The 20,770-nt window shown below is 32.8% G+C and overlaps 3 protein-coding genes across 10 annotated transcripts; 1 reads left to right on the top strand and 2 right to left on the bottom strand.

Moving 5' to 3' along the window:
- Positions 1-1,591: 1,591 nt before the first annotated feature.
- LOC105800032 (CRAL-TRIO domain-containing protein C3H8.02) lies at positions 1,592-5,780 on the bottom strand. 6 transcript variants are annotated; one of them, XR_001135722.2, is made up of 7 exons: positions 5,422-5,780; positions 4,833-4,985; positions 4,379-4,525; positions 3,910-4,062; positions 3,319-3,441; positions 2,129-2,303; positions 1,592-2,038 (listed from the first exon to the last, which is right to left on the bottom strand). XR_001135722.2 is itself a non-coding variant. In XM_012630907.2 (7 exons), exons 1-6 carry the CDS (start codon positions 5,557-5,559, stop codon positions 2,226-2,228), a joined length of 792 nt encoding a protein of 263 aa, XP_012486361.1. In that variant the 5' UTR covers positions 5,560-5,780; the 3' UTR covers positions 1,592-2,038; positions 2,188-2,225. The 6 variants fall into 6 exon arrangements, 5 of the variants coding, with proteins under 5 accessions (XP_012486361.1, XP_052476421.1, XP_012486360.1 ...); XM_012630907.2 differs by having other exon boundaries at positions 2,188-2,303; XM_052620461.1 differs by having other exon boundaries at positions 1,592-1,985; positions 2,188-2,303; positions 3,910-4,011.
- A 1,688-nt stretch (positions 5,781-7,468) lies between these two features.
- Positions 7,469-11,044, top strand: LOC105800031 (kinetochore protein SPC25 homolog). Of its 3 annotated transcripts, none has more exons than XM_012630905.2 (8): positions 7,469-7,705; positions 7,789-7,854; positions 7,994-8,137; positions 8,831-8,941; positions 9,524-9,613; positions 9,691-9,813; positions 9,941-10,215; positions 10,304-11,044. In XM_012630905.2, exons 1-7 carry the CDS (start codon positions 7,537-7,539, stop codon positions 10,183-10,185), a joined length of 948 nt encoding a protein of 315 aa, XP_012486359.1. In that variant the 5' UTR covers positions 7,469-7,536; the 3' UTR covers positions 10,186-10,215; positions 10,304-11,044. The 3 variants fall into 3 exon arrangements, with proteins under 3 accessions (XP_012486359.1, XP_012486358.1, XP_012486357.1); XM_012630904.2 differs by having other exon boundaries at positions 10,282-11,044; XM_012630903.2 differs by having other exon boundaries at positions 9,941-11,044.
- A 1,734-nt stretch (positions 11,045-12,778) lies between these two features.
- Positions 12,779-15,552, bottom strand: LOC105800028 (short-chain dehydrogenase TIC 32 B, chloroplastic). Its single transcript, XM_012630895.2, has 8 exons — positions 15,106-15,552; positions 14,768-14,999; positions 14,601-14,680; positions 13,922-14,075; positions 13,746-13,824; positions 13,557-13,644; positions 13,350-13,396; positions 12,779-13,213 (listed from the first exon to the last, which is right to left on the bottom strand). Exons 1-8 carry the CDS (start codon positions 15,317-15,319, stop codon positions 13,031-13,033), a joined length of 1,077 nt encoding a protein of 358 aa, XP_012486349.1. The 5' UTR covers positions 15,320-15,552; the 3' UTR covers positions 12,779-13,030.
- Positions 15,553-20,770: the final 5,218 nt, after the last annotated feature.

Below are 20,770 nucleotides of genomic sequence, written 5' to 3'. Positions count from 1 at the left end.
GTTTTGATTACCCAATGTTTTTGTTGTTGGTAATTTAGTCAATCCCATTAGCTCAAATTCATTTTGTAATCATTTCAAGTTTAAAATGCTTTGGTCACTGCACAAAAATGCTAACGTGATTGTCTTTTGATTGATAAAATTAATTATTGTAGCCCTTAACATCTTATACTATCAATTTGGTCTTAATTCTAAAATTATTGACAATTTATCCCTTGATGCTTATATATATTAATTTACTTGTAATTATAAATATAAATCAAAATAAAAATACATAAAATTTCAAAAAATATATAAATATTAAAAAATAATATATAAACAAAAATATATTTAAAATATAAAATTTACGAAAGGAAGATTTTTAATTATTTATAATATATTTGTTTTTATATAAGAAATTACACGAAAAAAAAATCACCACCAGACAGTGTAGAGAGCTCGAGAGACCAACTTCTTAGTTTCCGAATCCCTCAACCTCACACAGCTCCATTCATCACCACCATCCTAAACCCTCCCACCTTCACCATCATCAACAGCCAATACCCACTCCCCCATCTTCACCATTTTCAACCCTCACTAGCCACCTATCAATCCAAAGCCCATACCCGAAACTTCAACACCATTACATTGCTCCCATTCAACCACTATCACCATTAACCAACACACACCAAGCACCATTTGACCATTCTCCGTTAACCAATCACTAGGCCTCAAGCTTTCGACCTCTCTCAAACTTACACTCCCTTTGGGCTCTTGGTTCTTCAGGGGCCACCATCTTATCCCAACACTATGAGCACATAGCCTCACCCTTCTCCATCAACCATTACACCAACATTGGCAAACTCTCTATCAACAACCATAACCGTCATCAATCCCACACCATTGAAACCAATCAAAAGCTAAAAAAAACACCATTACAATGCACAAACTAAAAAAATCATCAAACCTTTATTTCAGGATATATAGTCTCAAGCGTACTAAATATTATAATTATTTTTAAATATATAATTATCAACACATTTTATTTTATTTCAATTTTAAATCAATAATTCTAAATTAAATATTATAATTATGTTTAAATGTAAATTTATGTATTTATATAATATATGGATATATAGATACATACATAAATAAGCAACAACAAAAATATGTATTATGTACTATGAGAGAAAGAAAGAAAGAAAAATTATAGTACAAAGTTTTATACAATTATGTTTGAATCAGATTAATTGGGTCGAAAATTGATTGGAACACCGATTCGAAAAAAAACCATTAAATGGATTAATCTAATATTGGTGAAATGATTAAGCCAAACAAAAAGTCAATTGAATCAAATTTTTTATTTTAAATTATTTATTTAATACAGCCAATGAATCCGATTCAACTTGTCTAAAAACTTTGGTTTTATGGATGACGAGACACGCTTGGGGAATATCATTACCGAAACATTTATGTCTTTCCGGGTGGGAAGTGGGTCATTGGTACATCCGAAGTCATGGGCTCATGGGTATTGGGAAAATCTTGTAATTAGATTCATATGCTATAAATAGATTGTTAAGTAAGCAATTCAATGGTTGGATTGTTGTATCCGAGATAAAAGGAATTATATCCTGAGAATTATCCTTAAGACAGATAGGCCTTGCCTTCAATTCTGAATTTCTATATCCAGCAAAATTTTAATACAAATCTATTGTTGTTGTGAATGCAACAACAGGAATAAATTTGACAAAACTGAAGTTAACACGAGAGAAGTAAAAAGTGCGGATCCATGAGTTTGTAGTGTCGCAGTCTCTTGAGGTATCATTTGTGGTTATAGACACAATAATGTGCGTAGAGGCAAAAACAAAAAAAGGAACCCTGACCTGCTTCAATTTCTTTAACTTGAGAACGGTCCGTTCTTCTTTAACGTAGGGGACTCATCAATATCCATCAATATCATAAAGAGCAAACTAGGATCATTCCAAACCCCTTTCTGATCTTTGCAAGTTCTGGTACATCACAACAACTTTGACAGTCAGTTCAACACTTGAAAATCCTGCAACTATTGGTGCAAGAAACATAAGCCATATTCACTGCTACGGGAGGTTGGGTCATCAATTTGTAATATAGTAACTCTTTTCAATAGACGGACCTCTATAACTTGAAAAAGTCAATTTCGAATTCCTGAATTTCCAAAAATTGTAAACATACCCAACAACCCAGATTTTAAGGACGTAAGGTGAATGGCCTCAGTCTCTAAAGCTGATTGGTAAGGTTTCTTCTGTGAAGTATTCCTTCCTGACAGTTTCCGTGGAGCAAAATTTCACCTTCAAAACAAACAAGGCCATATAAGCTATCCCAAAAAAATACACAAATGAAATCAAAGGCAGCAAGAATACATTTTACATAAGTTCCAAGCTTCATTTATTAGCCAATTAAATGTGGCATTAATATCTTATATCTGAAGCAAAACAAACACACACACAGAGTCAGATTGGAGGAGCTCCTCCATCAGGTCACAATTAAGTGCCCATTATATTGAGTATTCTCGATACAAAGAAGAAACTGACAAAAGCAATTGCTTCAGCTTTTATCAGAATGGCATGGATTAGATGACTTACGGCAGTAGAGAGATTAGTATGCATGTCTAGGATGCATAAATAGATACCAGAGTTTAAGTTTGTCGAGTTTAAGGAGCTATTTGGTGATAAGACTCTATACCTGCTCAACGAAAAGAAATGCTACACAATAGTACCCAAACAAGAGCGATGAGCAGGCAGATGATAAATAAAATCAATAGGAACAAGACACTAACAGTTGATCCTCTGCAATCTAGATTTACTTTGTCACTGAGTAGGGTCTTGTCAATTGTCTTGAAAGGAGATCAAAAACTACAACCTTTAAAGCAAGCATAATGTGACAAGTAAAACAGAAAGAGAGGGTTCAAACATCAGCAAATGGAAAAAAAAAAAAACGGAAAATAGATTCCATTGAAGAAGAGTTACAAAGAGTGTTAAATAAACATAAGAAGAACAAAGAAATAACTTATGAATCATAAAAAAATTTGATTAAAGGATATTTGTCATTTTCAAGCAGAGAGAAGGCCACTTGCAAGTGACCATAAGGGCTAGAAACATATTGAGATTTTCAACCATATATAATTTAGCTTTTAACCATACAAGTTAGTGCCTATTCAACTAAATAATCGTATTCATACTTACCTAGATTTCCCACCATATTGGCCAACCTATGAATATAGTTTCTGAGGCATGAAAGTGCTTTTGAAACTAAAGAATATTAACTTAAACTTGAACAATACAAGTTCATAATAAATATGCATACCATAGAAGCGTATGATTTTAACAAGGGCTTTGTCAGCTGCCAAATTGGCTGAAATACGAAAGGAGCTTCCACAAAGAGAACTTCACCCAACCGCTTTGGATAGTAATAGTAAAATACATCAAACTGCCAAAATGAAGAAACATTAAGTCACTTTTTTTTACTTGATAATATTTTTCTATAACCTAAACTTATAAATTGAGCATACGTGATATTAGTTAATCTAACAGCATAAAGACTCTCACAACCTTAACTACCCAATTATACAAAACTATCTATCCATTCCTTCTCCCTCAATAATAGTAAATATTATTACATGAAAACACATATAGACAACAATTTAAGAAACTTAGAAATTAACATCAATGCTCTTCTTTTTCTTTATCTCTAGCCAACCAAACACCTTTATTTACAGCTTAATGCTGATATATTGGTAGGGACACAAATACAATGACCAAGTTCCCAAAAATGTTCTGCAACTAAATTATAAATTACCAAGAAAGTTAAATAACTGAGATCTGCATTTTTGGTGCCAGGGAGACAAATACAATGACCAAGTTCGCAACAATGTTCTGCAACTAATTTATAAATTACCAAGAAAGTTAAATAACTGAGATCTGCATTTTTGGTGCCAAAGCCCCGGAGATCAACTATTCCAAGTATTTGTTCTTGCCCAGCTGGAAGCTTGCTCAATGCCTTCTCAATCAAAAACACACATAATTTCTCATTGTCACAAGGATCATGCACCTGTGACCAAGACAATAATGACTTTTGTGGGAAGCTTAATAATCTCTGAAGCATATTTGAAGTATAACAATTCAAATTAAACTCTAGTTGACTTATTTCCTACAAAACATGATCCTTGGGATAAAACAATACAGTCTATGGTCTAATTAGGGCATCAATTATTTTAAGAATGGTCTCATATCCAGTGGTACAGAATAAATAGAAAATAGCTGTCATGTCTCACCATAAACAGGGGTAATCATCTATATTTATGTAAGCAAACCTTTTCTTTCTCTTTTCTCTAGAAGTACACAAGGCAGTGATCTTCGAAACTTACATCAGGAAGGTGCTTGGATGCCACCACAATGAGCACTGGTCTGTCATTAACATCAAGAAAGTCATGCACATAGGCTTTTCCAGTCTTGGCTATACTTTTCACAGTATCTTCAGATAAATCAGCAACTCCAAATTCTTGACGCCATTTCTAGAAAAGGGCTTTAAGGGAAACTGGATAAGGGTTTCAGGTATAGAATAAATTACACTTCTCAACATTTTCTTCATTCTATTTCAAGAAAGCTTGCAATTGAAAACTGAGGTTCAACTGTCTAGACCAAAAGAAACAAACAAACAGATAAGTTGGTTCTTTTTTCTGAAAAAGAATGCACTAGTAGTAATGTTCCCGTCAGCTTCCATTAACTTTAATTATTTTAAAACCAAAGATATGTATCATTTAACTGCACTAAGTTAAAATTCTAGAGCTGTAAGAGTATGAATGCAAGGGTTAAGGATACAATAGCTTTTGTCAACTTAGCAATAGCTTCTTCGACAGAAAATCTCCTGTCCTTAAGATACCATAGAATCATGTCTTCGTCATCTCTTCCATTTTCTCCAACTGGCAGATCATAATATTCCTTTTCAAGCTTCTCCTTAACTTCCATAACTAACTGCAAGGTTTATGCCAAGCATTCTAAGGATCAATCAAGAGTTGATTATGCATTTCAGCAATGCATAAAGAAGCTACTCTGCTGCTTAGAGGTTTAGGTTTATCGCCGAGAAAGTATTCTTTTGCCTTACTTTCTACCATACATGAAACCACATTTCATTCTTAAAAGCAACAACAATGAAGTGAAGCCAGGAAACATTCAATTGAACGAACCATACTACCGAAATCAAGTAAAATTCATCAAAATGATTGAATTTCCTCATGCTGAACGCAGAGACGAGCTCAAAAAGAATGAAAAGTATTTTTGCACCAGCCTGACCCAAAATGGCACCTTTGTACGATTCCAACATTTTCCTTTTCCTAAGATTTCACAGAAACCAAACAAAACCCAGTTGCAGTGAAACGCATTAAAAAAAGAAGAAGCAATAAGTTAGTACCTTCTGTGAGTTGTTTGGGTCTCTGATACAGTTTCGAACAGAGAATTTGCAGTTTGGAGGGCGTTGAAGGGTCGACTTAGATGAACTAATCAAGGGAGGCCGACACGGACGAAGAGCTACACACGTATGGATCATCATTGCTCTGTAATCACCTTTTTTCGTCAACTCAACACTCAAAAGTTTGAGTTAAGTAACGCGTTCGTGAAAGTAGGCTGCTTGTTTCCGAGGAAAATCGGTGGTAGAAAGTGGGCGGGTAGAAGTTGGAGCTTGTTACTCGGTAGACTCATCCATAACATTGAGCTAAGGCCTAAGGGTATGCGGTGAACATTCAATTTTGTGAGACCAAAAATATATGTACCGAACCCAACCCAAGCATACCAAAAATTTTAATTTATAGCAATCCTAACTAGTAAAAGGAATTCGGCATGCCTCGATGCCAAAAATACTTTTGTTAAAATTAAATAGGTTTAATTAAAGGTGTTTATGAGTCAAATTAAATTAAATTCACGTCGATTTAAGTATAAAATATTTTATACTTGTTAAAATTCGATCCGACTCAAAATAAAAATTTAAAATTTTGTCTAAATCTACACATATTTGTAAATAATTAAGTTAAACTCAGTCTTGCCTATTATTATTTTTAAAATTTTGAAAACATTTATATTACTTTTAGTTTAATATTTAATGATTTTATATATTTAGTTATTGTTTAAAATTTTATATATATGTAACTTAATTTTTTTAATGTTTACATGATAATATTATTTATTACTACATTTTTTTATGTGTTATATATTACATACCATATAAAAATAATATGATATAGTATATTACAAACTTAAAAAATGGGTTAGGTCGGATTAAGTTTGGGCTTTGAATGTTTAAGCCCAAGTTTAACTCATATTTTAAACGAGACATTTTTTTTTGTCGAAAAACACTTTTAAGCCTAATATTTTTGCGTAAACCCTTCTATAAATTTTCGAGCTTGGATGGATAACCAAACCCTTAAATAAGACTAGGCTTAACCCATGATATAGCCTTGAATTATATGTATTTCGAGTTTGGGCCACCATTAAGTACCTGACACAATTGGCCAATTTTGATCTAAAAAGTGAATAAAAAGAGATACTCACACTTATTAATTTGGAAATCTAAAATTGAGCTAAACTAATAAAAAGTCCCTTAAATTGCTTAAGAACAAACTTGATAAGTAACACAATAAGCCTAATTTGACATATTAAATTACGACATATCAGCATCGTGAACTCAAATATTATATAGTAAATGTTAATTATGCAAATACAATTAATTTTCTCGCACCATATTAGGAGGTAATGGAGCCAAACACGAGCATCAAAAATAGCTCACAAGTTGTTTAATTTGAGGTATTCAATAATTTGAAATATGGTTAAGAGGATATTTATTGTTCTAAAAAATATATGGCATGTTAACAACACCACTTTATTATAACATAAAAAGGTTGGATCGTAGTAGCATATTGCATACTTCATTCATATGTAAAATTGAGATGATCCATATTTCGAAGAATACATGGAAGAAGGAGATCTTGATAATATTAATGATACGAATTCAGATGATGATGAACTCAGTCAAGGACCGGCATATAATGATAAGAAGCCTATGTTAAATAATAAAGAGGGAATAACTCAACAAACATGGTACACTAAAATAATTAAATAGAATTACATATGATGTTTATTTTTACTTTTTGTTGTTTTTATTAATAATTGTATTATCATGTACTTTTTGGATTAACATAACATAACATATTTGTACTACCAAATATAATATAAAAATTACGATGTAATTACACCTTATCAACCAAATACATTTAGAATTTTTTATAATTACAAGAGAATGCAATTACTCTTGATCCAAAAAAATCTATAGCTAAATAAAATATTTGAAGAACCACGTGTCCTTGTCTCAAAGGCGTAGTATGAAAATTTTCAGTCATACTGATCAACTATCCCTAATTTAACAATTGATACAACAAGCAAAATAAAATAAATAAATAAAGGAAAAAGAAATTGGCGGGCTAAAACTAATATCGATCCCCTTTTCTTTCATTCAAATCAAAGGCCCCTCTCGCAAATGGAGATCGAAACAGCGCAATCTCCGAAGACGAAAATGGAGTCCCTGAGATCCATCTGCGACAGAGAGGTTCGGGTCCATCAACAGAACCTAGATTCTTTTACGGCCTTGTTTCCCACTTCTCTTCATTTCATCAAGGCCCTGGCGCAGGATGCTGCTCAAGCTCATGGTCATTAATCTAACTTCTTCTGGTTTTATGGTTTCTTCTCTTTATCTGAATATTGGGGATTGTCTTGTTATGCTATGTCACAGTTAAACTCGCAAAATTGAAAGCTAATTTAAGAGAAGCCGAAGATGAGCTTGTCAAAGTTTTAGCAGGTATCATTGCTTTTCTATTTTCACCTTGTTTCTTGGATTTGAATTTATATCAATTTATTATGAATTTGAAAATAGAAAGTGGAAGTAATGGTGGTTTTTAAATGGTTTATAAATGTTTTTTCAACATGTTGATGTATAGCGAAGACCCGTAAAGAGGCAAAGCAGATGGCTACGAGGGACTCAACTGCTATAAAAGCTAGAGTAGAAGAATTTAAAAGAACCGTCCAAGTACAAAAAGCTAGGAGGGATGAGTACGAATCAATTATATCTCAAGAATCTCTAGGTAATTGTATACTCTTGTACGATGGTTTAATGTTTATGGTTCACAAACTATAGTTTTGCATTTCACATTCTAATTATAGAGCTTTCATGACGCACTTTGTCATTGTTATTCTTTTACGCTAGTTATGTGGGACTAGAGCTATGAGAATATTATTTGGGGGGGGGGGGTTCTTTTATAATGGATAATGCATATCATGCATTGTGATCTTGGTGAAGACACATGGTCTTTAGGCTGCTGTTGATATATTGGCATTGCAATCGTACTACTAAGTCTCCGTTCGTTGATGAACCTGCTTTCTTCCCTCCCTTCTTTACTGAAGTCTGTATTTGTACAATTTTATTGTCTTGATTCTTTTGCCTCTGATTTCTTATGCAAGTATTGGTAGTCTGAATCTGTACAACCTATGAGTGTCAAGGAATAATTGTGGTATGAGGAGCTCTGCTAATGCAGTTATTTTGGATCATCATGCTCTTTAGATAGTCCAATTAACCTGCTCCGCAGAGAGCAATTACCAGAAAACGTATTGCTTGTGCTATAATTTACTGGAATAAATGGATTAATGATGTTTTCCTTTTAAATTGCTTCTTGTAAATTTGTTTAATTATTACCATAACCTTTATATTGCAACAACTCTCCGAATTTACTGCTTATTTTGTGCTTTCTTTTTCTCTCTCTTTATGGTATTACCCACAGCTTTGGCTAAATTTGAGAAGGTGAGGCATGAAATCAAAGAAAATGGTGAAATCCCTGAAGCTATTTCATGGTACAATCGGGTTCTTGGTTTTCAGATCGAAGGTGGTCATGGTAAGGGAGGTAGTTTTGTTGCTTGACATATAAAATCATGGTTTTCGGTATCGTACTAGTACTAATACCGGCCGATATGTAGGTTTTAGTCTTAACCAGTACGAATTAGTATAAATTTTGTTTTAAACAAAATTTTATTGTGTTTCGGCCCATCTGGACCGATATTTACATATACCTTTCAACTTCAAGGCAGCAGTTCTAATTGATACATGATTTTGATATTTTAAACCATTTTTATTTATTTTTATAATTACATTTAAAAAATATATAATTATTAAATTAAGTTATTGAACCAAATTAATTATTTTATATTTTATATTTGCATAAAAATATATTTTTACATATGTAATTAAGGAATATTTGCATATATATATAAAATTTTATTAAGGCACTAGAAATTAGACTATAAATATATATATAAAATATTGATAAATCTGATACAGTAAACGAAAATAAATTGGTATTTGTACTTACTAGTACCAGAACAAAAATAATACCTCCATTGGTAGGGTACTAATAACTTTTCTTAGAATCCTTTGATTCCTCTGTTGTTATTGTCACTGGCCGTTTTTTTTTTTCTAGGAGTGAAGTTCACATTCAATGATATGAATATAGAAAATCCAAAGCAAGAATATTCTTTGACCATTCGACATGCAAATGATGCCTACTCCTGTAAGTAATATCCTTATGTGGTGGCTATATTCTGAACGGGTATTATTATTTATTTCTTTTCTTCTCATGATCTTAAGTGTTGGATTGCGATCCACCCTTGAATGGCATCGGAGAGTTGATTAATGAGTTGAACAGAACAAATGGCTTATTCAAATTTGTTAGAATCATGAGAGAAAAGTTTCAAGAAGCGGCAGCTCTTGGTATGATTTTGTTGTACTATTTTATCCTGCATGCTGGATGCTTAAATTTGACACTGCTCAATTCAAGGGGATAGTTCCTTTTTTGTTGAATCTTAATAAAATTCTCCCATAATTTATGATTCATCAGGATTGCAGCCTCAATCAACAAGTTTTCGTCAGGGCTCTTCTGCGATCTCTATGTCTTGTCCGGCTTTGTCAGTTTCAACTGATATAAGTGAATCTTCCACGAAGAAAAATGAGCATCGCGTGCCACTTCAAGAAGTAAATAGGCAAGTCGAGGAAGTCAACTATAGAAGTAAATCTCCGTCCAAGGCAACTGAAAATAAACTTTATGATGGAAGATTCAATAGATATTCCAAGAAGCCAAATTAGATAATTTATTGTCGGCCTCCTCTGCTTGAGGTATTATTTCCTAACTTCCATATTGTCTGCCTCGTTTTTACTTTTTGCTGACTGTGTAGCACATAGCTTTGTATCTGTTTGGCACCAGGTTATGAGTAGAACAGATCTAGTGTTGTTTTCTTTGAAGAATATGTCTGGGGATAGTAGCCAAAGGGGAAGGATTTGGATAGCCAGGTTTCCTACTTGCAAGAAACCTGGGAAAAAGTTAAAAAGTCTGATGCATTGCTAACAAAACAGCAAATTTTTTCCATAACACCTTCGATGCTCTAAAATTTGTCAATGTATGGAGATCGTGGTACGTTGGGTGTGGCTGGATGGAGTTTGAGGTCTAGACTATGGACTGTCAAACTTGGCCTGGTTTTCCTTGCCTTGCTTTCCTACAAGATTTCTCATGCTTTACGGTTGAAGGTGTGTCTTACATATTGTTTTCAAGGAACTTCTGTCTTGAAGTAATATGTTTATCCATTGGTTTTCATCCTTCTGGGCTGGATATAGGTATTATTTTATGGATGAAGTGGGTTTTCCCTTTTTTGTTTTTTTAGATTTCGTTACAAAACCTAGGCTCCCTTACCTCCTTTAGCAAAGGGGCAAGTTCATAAATTATGTAGATTAAAAAGGTATCTGTAGGATCATGGGGCTAGGCGTTTGTACGCATGACGGCGTATGTTAATTCTTTTTCCTACATGTAAACTATATGATAAAGAACATTTCTAACTCAAGATATTGGAAAATAAGGCAGGTAAAGAAATTAAGGCTGCTTGAGGGCATCTAATGTATCATCATTCTTCAGCAGCTGATATTTAATGTATTACTAGCCTGTTCTGCAGTTCACACGCAAGGCATAAAAACCACTCACAAATTTTATGGACCTTAGGTAGACCAGATTGAAGTGCTTGATCATACCAAATTGTGCCACTAACCTGATAGGTCGAGCTGATGATTTCTAAAAGCTTATAGCAGTGTTAAGTGTTAATATTTTGATTGTATCATACCATTTACAATTCCAATTGTCTAGATGATTGGCAATATCATTCATTTTAACTTAAGGGATCTAGGTTTATATATTCTTTTACTAGAGGAATTAGGAAGTGTGTATATCAGAGATCCAAATATCTGAGTTTGTCAATTATTATATTTGCTTTCTTCGTGAACTTCATTAAATTTCTTCGTGTGCTTAAAGTTCGTAATAATATATTTGGCTGGTAAATATTTGATCCTTATTTTATTTTCTTACTAGTTGGTTAGTGGGTTTTACACCCGTGCTTTGCTTAATTTATGCTATTGTTATGCAAAAAAGTTTATCTCTACATGTTTTTTTAGAAAGTGGAAATTTAATTGATATAGAGTTACGATTTACAAAAATTGTATAGAATAAATGTTATTGCACAATTCAAGTTTAAACATTGGAAATGAAATTGTTAGGAAGAGTAACTATGAACCTCAAAAGAATTAGCATCTACGAACCGAACCGTAAAATGGTCATGGAGGATTAAATTGAAGGTTGAATGGATGATTCTTTCAAATAACCTTGTTATCCTCTCTAAGGACAAAGGAGAATGAATCATGGTAATTGGTGTTGTATTGATGTTGGCCATACTTGTTGGGATGTACCGTTTCAACCCACCACTAATACGAAGTAGTATAGATTCTATCTCAATCAAGATATTAGTGCTTTTTTACTGTTTGGGTGTGTTTAGGTTTGTTTCAGCCAATAGCGGCTTGTATTAATGCAAATTTATATCAATTGGTACAAAATTTTGAAACTTTAAACTATAACTTTTAAATTTTTTTATCTTAAACATTTTAATTTTTTAATAAATACAATTAAAATTAAATATAATTAATAAATTAAGTTAATCAACCTAATTAATAATTTTAAAACATATATTTATGTATAAATACTTTTATAGGTTGTTATTGGGATATGTTTACATGTATATATAATATATAATTTATTAAAAAAGCTAAAAATTAAATTATAAATATATTTGAAAAATATTTAAAAATATTAATAAACCCAAGGTGATACACTAAAATACGATTCGATATATACAAATCGGGTGAGTTGAGACGTGCAACAACATTTAGGCAATCGAATTCGAAAATGACTTTACGTCATCCTCTATCTTTAGCCCTCAAACATGCCACACACATAGTCAGGATTGATGGATGAGGTCGTCACTAGGTCCAAACAACCATTGACAACATTCTCAAAATGGTCTCATTCAACAACCCTAATACCGTACAATCCCAATACCCCAATACTATTGTAATACATTATGAGCAAAAAACTGAAAAGAGTTTTGTTTTTGTTTATAAATTTTTATCTATAATTAATTTTGTAATTATCTTTTTTCTCAAATAGAATAAATAATTTATTATTAAAATTTGAAATTTATCTTCAAACAAGGTCTAACTGTATAAATAGTTGTCTATTATTTGTTAATCTTGTTTTACTTATTCACAACAACTCCAAAACTTAGAATGGTACAATGCAAATAAGGGTAAATAATTGAAAAGCTCCGATAATACAATGTAATTCGTATAATTGGGTAAATAAAGCTTAATTGAAAAGTACACTTTATTATGTAATAGACAAATAATCCTGTAAAATGTATTCTGTATTTACAAAGGATAATGCGGAGAATTATTTATTGTTGATGGAAATTATATATGAAAAATATGAAATACCACCTTCCTCCAGACAACATTGTGATGGTCTTCACCTTTGAAACAGATAGTACCTCATATTAAGCACAGTCGGACAATTCTTGCATCATCAACATTTATGTACAACTTGAGGATTTTGGCGAATCTAACAAGGTGTTTGATACAAACGTCGACGGATCAAAGCTCGGGTCTGCCTCCAAAGCCTTCGTGCCTCCGATTCGTCATTGGCTAAGACTGAGCAGTTGCTCTCATTGCAGTCTACAAAGTATTTCCCGCTCATCCCTTCTACTTGTGGGCTCAGTGCTACATAGCAGCTAGTGGATGCACCCTGTATTGTTTCACATTATATATATGACACAAATACGCAGTTTAAATGCAAATGAAATAAATGATGAAAAACCTCTTCTTCTTCTTTTTTAGTTTGGGATCATAAAGCAGACTGTAAGATGTAGAGAAAGACAAACCTGGGATGTAGACTTGAGCAACTTGGAAGCAATGAAAAAAATAGAATCTGTATATTTAGAGATTAGCAGAAATCAGGCTAATGTGTTATATTTTCTCTATTTCCAGACTGCAACTCTTTGTATTTGTAAATGAAGAAGAGTTTTATCAAAATCAAATGGAGAAGGAGAAAACAAAAACTTGGATTACAAGAATGTGGAGATTCTTGCCTGTAATAAAGCCTTTATGCGCTCTGAAAATTCCGGTCTTAACGATTCCTGGGTGTACGGCGTTGATAGTTACATTTGCATTTTTGGCCTGCAAATTTTGTAAATTAATTACAAAAATGAAATCAAGAATGGTGTTCCAAAGCTTTTGGCGCCCCAGAGAATAGGGTAATAGAGAGATTAAAGAGTGACCTTGAGCTGTTTGGCTATTTCTTTGGCATGCAAAATGGTTGCTAGTTTGGATTGAGCATAAGCACGTGTGCCATTATAGCTGCAAGTGCAACACCAGCAGTATATAGGAAGTATTAATACTGCACTAAATAAAAGTTTTAATGTAGAGATGTTTTCATGTGGTTAGGTTGAAGTACTTGATAGGGTGGAGCATTTGGTTGAAGTGGAAACAGTCTCTTCCAACCCAGCTGTGAATTACAGAAGAAAGGTTTATGATTCTTCCTTGGATGCCTGTCTGCTCTGCTGTTTCTATCATCTTTTCTATCAACATTTCTGTCAATAAATAATGTCCTGCCAATACCAAATTTACATCAAACATTAATTCAATGTTATGTTGGTTCACAATGGGATTTGATGCTATTATCTCATTTCATTTCACTCACACATGTTTCTATCTATACACTCTTAATTCTTCAATGGTTGTTTTTAATAATAAAAAAATCAGACACTAAACATGTGATCAACAAAGAACAAAAATTAAGCCTCAATCGATGGTTTAAGGAGTTAACAAAATTTTACAAATAAAAGAAATCCCATGGATCAAGGAGTGGGCCAGAAATTATGTGGGTGTTGGGGGGCGAGAGAAAATCTTCAACCTGAGAGAATTGGCCCGGATTTGAAGGGGACCCCAAATCTACTAATGATAGTTAATTATGTAATGAAATTTAATATTAATTATATGCTACAGTGCATAAAATACTAAAATATTATATCACATTTATTGTATGGGTGGAATAAAAAAATAATAGTAATAGTTATTTAAAACATTGGTTTCATAGAAAAATAAATTGAGTTGATGTAATTGATAAACATTACCAAGGTAATTTGTTGCAAATGTCATCTCAAACTTGTCCTCGGAAAACTCCAATTTCTGAGAGAATATCCCAGCATTGTTTCTGCAAAATCATGATCTTACATGATAGTCAATAAATTGTTGGAAATAAATTGATAGTAAGGAATTTTGAAGGATGTAATGTACGGACATGAGGATGTTAAGGGGCAGCCCTAGAGCCAGGAACTCATTGCAGAATCTCTTCACTGAAGCCAAAGAACTAAGATCAATTTCGCATAATATCACCTCTGCATTTGGATTATCCTTGCGAATTCTCTCCTTCAATTCAGCTGCCTTCTTTATGTCCCTCGCGGGTATCACCACTCTCACTCCTCTCTTCGCCACCGCTCGGGCTGTCTCTGCTCCGATGCCCGACGTCGCTCCTTCAACACAACCCATCTTCTTCCATTTATTATTGTACAAAGACATAACATTACAACAAAAGAGTTCAATTCATTGGTTTTTTCTTTTCTTTTTAACAGTACTAACCAGTGATAATAGCCGTTAGACGTTGAGAGTCGACCAAGTAAGAACAACTGTGTGCAACCTGTTCAGCTGTTGATTTAGAGCCATAACCACTGGGGCCTACAATGCCTGCTAAGTACCTCAGTGTTTCCTTCATGAGGGTGCCACAGTTTAAGCTCAGAATCTCAAAGCAACAAGGCAACACAATAGCTACAACCAACATATATATACTACACATAGTTTGTATACACAACCCAACCCTTAAGGACTTTCTTTCCCACTTCACCCACTACACTAACTTTCTACTCTCCACAATTAAACAACGTTGATTTGTGAAAGTTTCCTTAAGTTTTTCATTGGAATAATGATTGGTTTCGTAGTGGTCAACTTTGCTATGGCTTATGTTATGAAGTCTAGAAAACCCAGTGATGACATACCAAATTTTGACTTACGAATTATTTTTTTTTAATTTTTTGAATTTGAGTTGTTGGGATATCTAATAAGATCATAATCTACCCATTAAGTCAGAAAATCATGGATTTTTCTGAAATTGAAATATATTTGTTCTTTAAACACGAGATTCACCCAGGTGATTAAAATACTTCATTTAATTATTAAGTTAATTAATGTGACAGAGAAAAAAAAACCAAAGGGAAGAAGAGCATAAGTGAAAAACAAAGAAGCCATATCCCTTAACAATGACTCAACTTTGCTACTAGAAAAGCAACTTTTCGAGGTTGTTTCTCTGGCCTAGGTGGGTGATTGCTTTTGTATTGTCGTGCGTTTTGTTGGCTTTGGACTCACTCATTTTGAGATAAAGGCAAGTATAGGTCGAGCCAATTGAACACGTATGTTCCCTTCCACAGGTAATAAGGATAATTCTAATCATTGCCAATCCAAATCCAGTGTCCTTTTTAATGTACTCGACAAGTCTTATCAATCTTTTCTTTTATTACTCTTTGAGCTCTCTCTCAGTAATTAAGGGTTTGTATTAAACAAATAAAAAGCATGGATACCTCTTATTTGAGAATATAATATTGGTACGTACGGTTTTAGTGTAATAAGAATTAGCAGTAAGTTTCAGAGGATCATATTATATATGATTCCAACGTTGAAAAGGTTAATGCTAAATCCTGGTTTATTACCATGGGAACAGAACCCCATTTTAAAAGCTACAGGTTTTGATGGAATTGATTAAAGTTTCAGACTCACATGTGCACAGAAAATATTCAATCGATACCAAGTAATAATTTTTGGACAGCAGTAACGCATTTCTACGTTTTACTACCAACAAAAGGGGGGAAAAGTAGATCAAATTTCAGACAAAAGTGGTGACTTTTTTCTCTCCCGTGTCTCCTTTTGGTCTCCAATAGGCAAAATTACTATCCTTCACTTTGAGAAATGATGGGGGATGTTGGGCAGTTGAAGGAGTAAAAGAGAGCAATGAAGTTGACTCCTCAACGATGGAATTTGTAACATGGCAAAGCCAAAGGGTCCCATTGGTTTCCCAACCTGCAGACACCACCCATTACAGTGCAACTCGTTTGAGAAGCACTTATCTTGGTTGCTTCACATTCCATTCCTTGGCTTCATTCTAACACACACATGCCATGCCCAAAACAAGTATTAAAAGGGGAAAGGGACCAGACAAAAAGAAAAACATTTGATTGCGCTGCCCATGGTTGAAAAATATGCACGCTTGGCTGCAATCAAATTCAAAGGCATGTTTAGATTCTTAGTTCTTGCCCATTATCCCCGCCCGAAAAACACGGAAGCCAAACGAAAGGGCACCGATCTTGTTTAACTGCTGCGGATTCTATGACGCCAGGCTTCCTTCTTATATATATATAAAATTCAAAATTATAGTATATACTATACACCATATATATAAGGTTAGTTGATAATTGGATCGTGTTGATTTGATATTGGTCTGTAGTCGAGAAGAGAATGGAAAGCCCCATAACAGAAATGAGCATCTTTCTTGCCTTGTCTTTGATAAGTTGACAGTATTGCCGATCCATCTCTCTGACAATGTCTCTAAGATAGCTCCTCACGTCCATGTCCTGTCTGTCTATATCATTTGTTTTGTCTGTTAAGGGGAAAGGTGCGCACATGCGCCTTTTATGACCAAATGCTAAAAGTGACAAATTGAGACAACAGATACTATAGCTATACATTTATGGTATTGTATATATAACCATAATGGTCACGCACCAAAGAGTCAGCTTTATTTTATTTTTTTGTTTATGCGATTTGGTTGTAGCTGTTTAATGGGAGATTATACCATGGACGCATCAGAAAGTTATTAGTGGTTGAGCCCAAATCTGGGGAAGATATCTATGATGTAGTCATGAATTTTTAATGTTTTTAGAATAGGTATCAATTCAATTATTCTAATTGATTTAATCACTATTCCAATCAATTTTAATATTTAAATAAATAAAATTAAGAAATTGATAAAAGATTATAAATGTTAAAGTGAAAAGGTTTGATCATCTCTTTCCATCTTTCATAATTTTAATATAAAGAAAGTCTAGTCAAAGGTAAAATCCCAGTTTTGATTCATGGGTTGATCATCGATGCAAAGATAAATTTTAATATTCTGTGATAAATTTGTTATAATTAACGACAAATGTCTAGCAACCAATCTCTTTTTGCCTTCTCAATAATCAAGATAAATGTCGTTAATTATTCCCCTTCACGCCTAGGATTTAATTTACCAATACTATTAAGAATGAAATGGACTTAAATATTCTAGCCACTAAACAGACAAACCAAGTTCATTCAGACTAGATCACATATCCACATACACAACCACATTATTCGTCACAAATATTAGAACCAGTCAAACAATTAAATTCTAATTGATAGAACAAATATTCCAAGCTATCAAATATGGACCCTACATTCAGCAAACTTAATTAATATTTGTAATTAAAACAGAAGGTATGCAAGTACCAAAGAATAAAAAAATATTAAGAATAAATTAGTAGAATTAAAACATCGAAATCCCTATGAAAAAGAGTCTAGCAACGAAAACGCAAAAGTATATGAAAATAAAAATAAGACCAAAGATTTTGAAGTTTATGCAAAAGTATCTTATTTATAGGTGTTTGAGTGACCTAATTAGTGCTTCTAATCATGCTTGGATATCAAGAATTGAAAGGAATCAAATCGGGCTATGCGCAGTGGCTTGCCAACTGGTTGCCGCAACTTCCTAACCATGAGCTGCAACCCTTAAATCAAGGGTTGCAACTTCTTGACCAAGGGCCGCATCCTTTATGTCCTTTTTCTCTTTGCGTTTTGTTTGTTTTTGCTCTGTCCTTTCTCTTCCTTCACACTTGAATCCGCACCTCAAGCTCACATTGATCTAATTTAAACCACAAAACATTTATTTAATTACTAAATACTAAAATTATATAAAATGTAAACTAAGATGACTAAAAAATGCAAGAAATGCAAATATGATAGGATTTATGCAAACTAAACTATCATTTTGCTAGAAGATCAATAAAAAAATAAAGTGAAAAGGGCTTAAAATATATAAATAACGAGCACTTGTTATCATTGCAATTAGCGAGTCTCACTAAATTGAGTGTAATTGGAGCACTCCTAATTGCATTCTCCAATTAATTATTCTCACCTCCAATTATACTATGATTTCCCAAATGTGTTCATTCAAAATTATTTTTACAATAAAATTTTAGGATATATATATATTTTAAAAAATACAATCATACGTTATTTTACTAATCTCACTTAAATAATATGAAAAATTTATGGACGAGAGAATTTTTTATGCATTTTGACCTACTAAATAATTAACTAAATTACATTGTATTTATTATAAACTATTATTGTAAATTTAACTAACATACATAGAATTTAAGTAATTATATATACTTGATCAAGGACCAATCAATGATAACAAGAAGGTTATACTTATTGTTAGAGAGAAAATAACCCAACATATATAAAATGCTAGGGTGATTAGATGAATTTTCATAGGACGATAGTTTGATTTTAGATTTTGTTACTTGCTTTAGAGAATATTTTTAAGTATTATTGATAATTTTATAATAACTAATATTGTTTAAAAATAAAATTATGTATTTATATAATTACAATTTATGCGACTAACATAATATAGTTAATTATGATCCAATTATACTCTATTAGTCATACACGTTTAGAGAGCTAAAATCTTAAACCCTTTAATTGATATTTTTAAATATAAATTATGTATTTATATAATTACTATGACTATAAATCCGTTGACTTATTTTGTGTCGTCTAATTACACACCATCAACGTATTTGTAGGCTTTGTAAGTCCCGGGTTTATCTTTAATTATTATTATATTAAAGTTTAAATGATGATAAATTTAGACTATTAGGGTCGAAGAAATATCTTTAAAAATAGAGAAAAAGAAAGAGTTGGTGATGATGTCAACTAACAAACATGAAATTATTGATGTGGCATTGAACTCCACCAAATTAGGATAAATGGCATGTTTGAGATCACCTTAAGCAAATGCAATTAACTAAGCCACGCCTAACCAAATAAACTAACCTCATCTTCGTTTTGGTAATCATAATTATATATCTCAACAAATCAAGAAAGAATTATTAAATTAAGATGCAAACTTTTTTAGGAAAACAAGAAAGGAAAAATAAAAACCTAAGAAAAACCACCAATTAATTGTGCTGGAGACCTTTACGGACCTAGCTAAAAGCTAGTGTAACAACTCTGTCTCCCTTCATTAACAAAGTTCTCCAACCTGAATTGATGCTTTCAATAAAGGTAACAGAACAAAGAAGACTAGAATTGCCAATAAAACCTAAAATTGCTCAAATTTTGCTTATATCAGTAAAAAGTAAAATTTTCAATTCAAGTAGAGATTTTTACCCTTTATTTAGGGATCTAATCTAACTCAACTCTAAATTTATTGAAAATATAATATAAAAAAAATTTCATATTGAACTATTTTTAGATCAACGAAAATAAGCGTTTGTTTTAAAAAAGAAGCCTTTATATTGATGGTTTGCATGAGTGGTAAGCCCCGCACCCCACGTGCTGTTTGCAATTAGCGAGAGTGCAGCTGGCTGTTCGACCACACGAGCCAATCACGGCGGGGGCCGGATCTTTGTCTTCCACCTTTTAATCATTCCTCTCAAAATTATTACCATAATAGTCTATGTCAAAACAATAGACAGGAATAGTTTGTCATGCTTTTCCTTTTGTTTGAGGGCCCCCTGATTTGTAGAGTAAGATTTCGAGAAAAGGTTGCTTGTCGTTAGCTTCATGCAAAAAATCTAACCCAAAAGAAATGATATTTTTTACAACATATCTAAGAACAATAAGCAAAGATAGATTAGAATTGAGCACTGTTAACCTAGTTTAAAGAAAAAATATGATTAGAGATTAGGAAACTTGATTAAGACCATAGACATTTATACCACCCCATTGCCGACAGTAATGTTATTAGCTGAATTATTTTTAGGACAAGTTGAGATCATGAGTTGAAAAGCGAGGGAAGGCAGAATAATGTGTTTGCCATTTACCTTTTAGTGAAATTGCCATTCACCTAAAATATATAGTGTGAGTGGATATTATTTATGCTATTGCCTATTGCTAAGGAAGGTCCGTCGGTAGATAGGACAAAGCCCAAAGGCAACAAAAGCAATGT

This window comes from Gossypium raimondii, chromosome 9, assembly GCF_025698545.1.
Source record: "Gossypium raimondii isolate GPD5lz chromosome 9, ASM2569854v1, whole genome shotgun sequence".
NCBI classification, from domain to species: Eukaryota; Viridiplantae; Streptophyta; class Magnoliopsida; order Malvales; family Malvaceae; genus Gossypium; species Gossypium raimondii.
This window is presented reverse-complemented; position numbering and strand designations above follow the sequence as displayed.

Bases quoted from the DNA above. Each gene is read 5' to 3' on its own strand.
- LOC105800032 (XM_012630907.2), bottom strand. From the start codon at position 5,559: ATGATGATCCATACGTGTGTAGCTCTTCGTCCGTGTCGGCCTCCCTTG. The intron at 4,986-5,421 runs GTACTAACTTAT...TAAACCTTGCAG, and splicing joins ACCCAAACAACTCACAGAAG to TTAGTTATGGAAGTTAAGGA. The intron at 2,304-3,318 runs GTATGCATATTT...TTTGTTTTGAAG, and splicing joins TAAAATCATACGCTTCTATG to GTGAAATTTTGCTCCACGGA.
- LOC105800031 (XM_012630905.2), top strand. From the start codon at position 7,537: ATGGAGATCGAAACAGCGCAATCTCCGAAGACGAAAATGGAGTCCCTG. The intron at 9,614-9,690 runs GTAAGTAATATC...CATGATCTTAAG, and splicing joins TGCAAATGATGCCTACTCCT to TGTTGGATTGCGATCCACCC. The intron at 9,814-9,940 runs GTATGATTTTGT...ATGATTCATCAG, and splicing joins TCAAGAAGCGGCAGCTCTTG to GATTGCAGCCTCAATCAACA.
- LOC105800028 (XM_012630895.2), bottom strand. From the start codon at position 15,319: ATGTGTAGTATATATATGTTGGTTGTAGCTATTGTGTTGCCTTGTTGC. The intron at 15,000-15,105 runs GTTAGTACTGTT...GTTGTGTTGAAG, and splicing joins TCTAACGGCTATTATCACTG to GAGCGACGTCGGGCATCGGA. The intron at 13,825-13,921 runs GTACTTCAACCT...TTGCACTTGCAG, and splicing joins CAAATGCTCCACCCTATCAA to CTATAATGGCACACGTGCTT.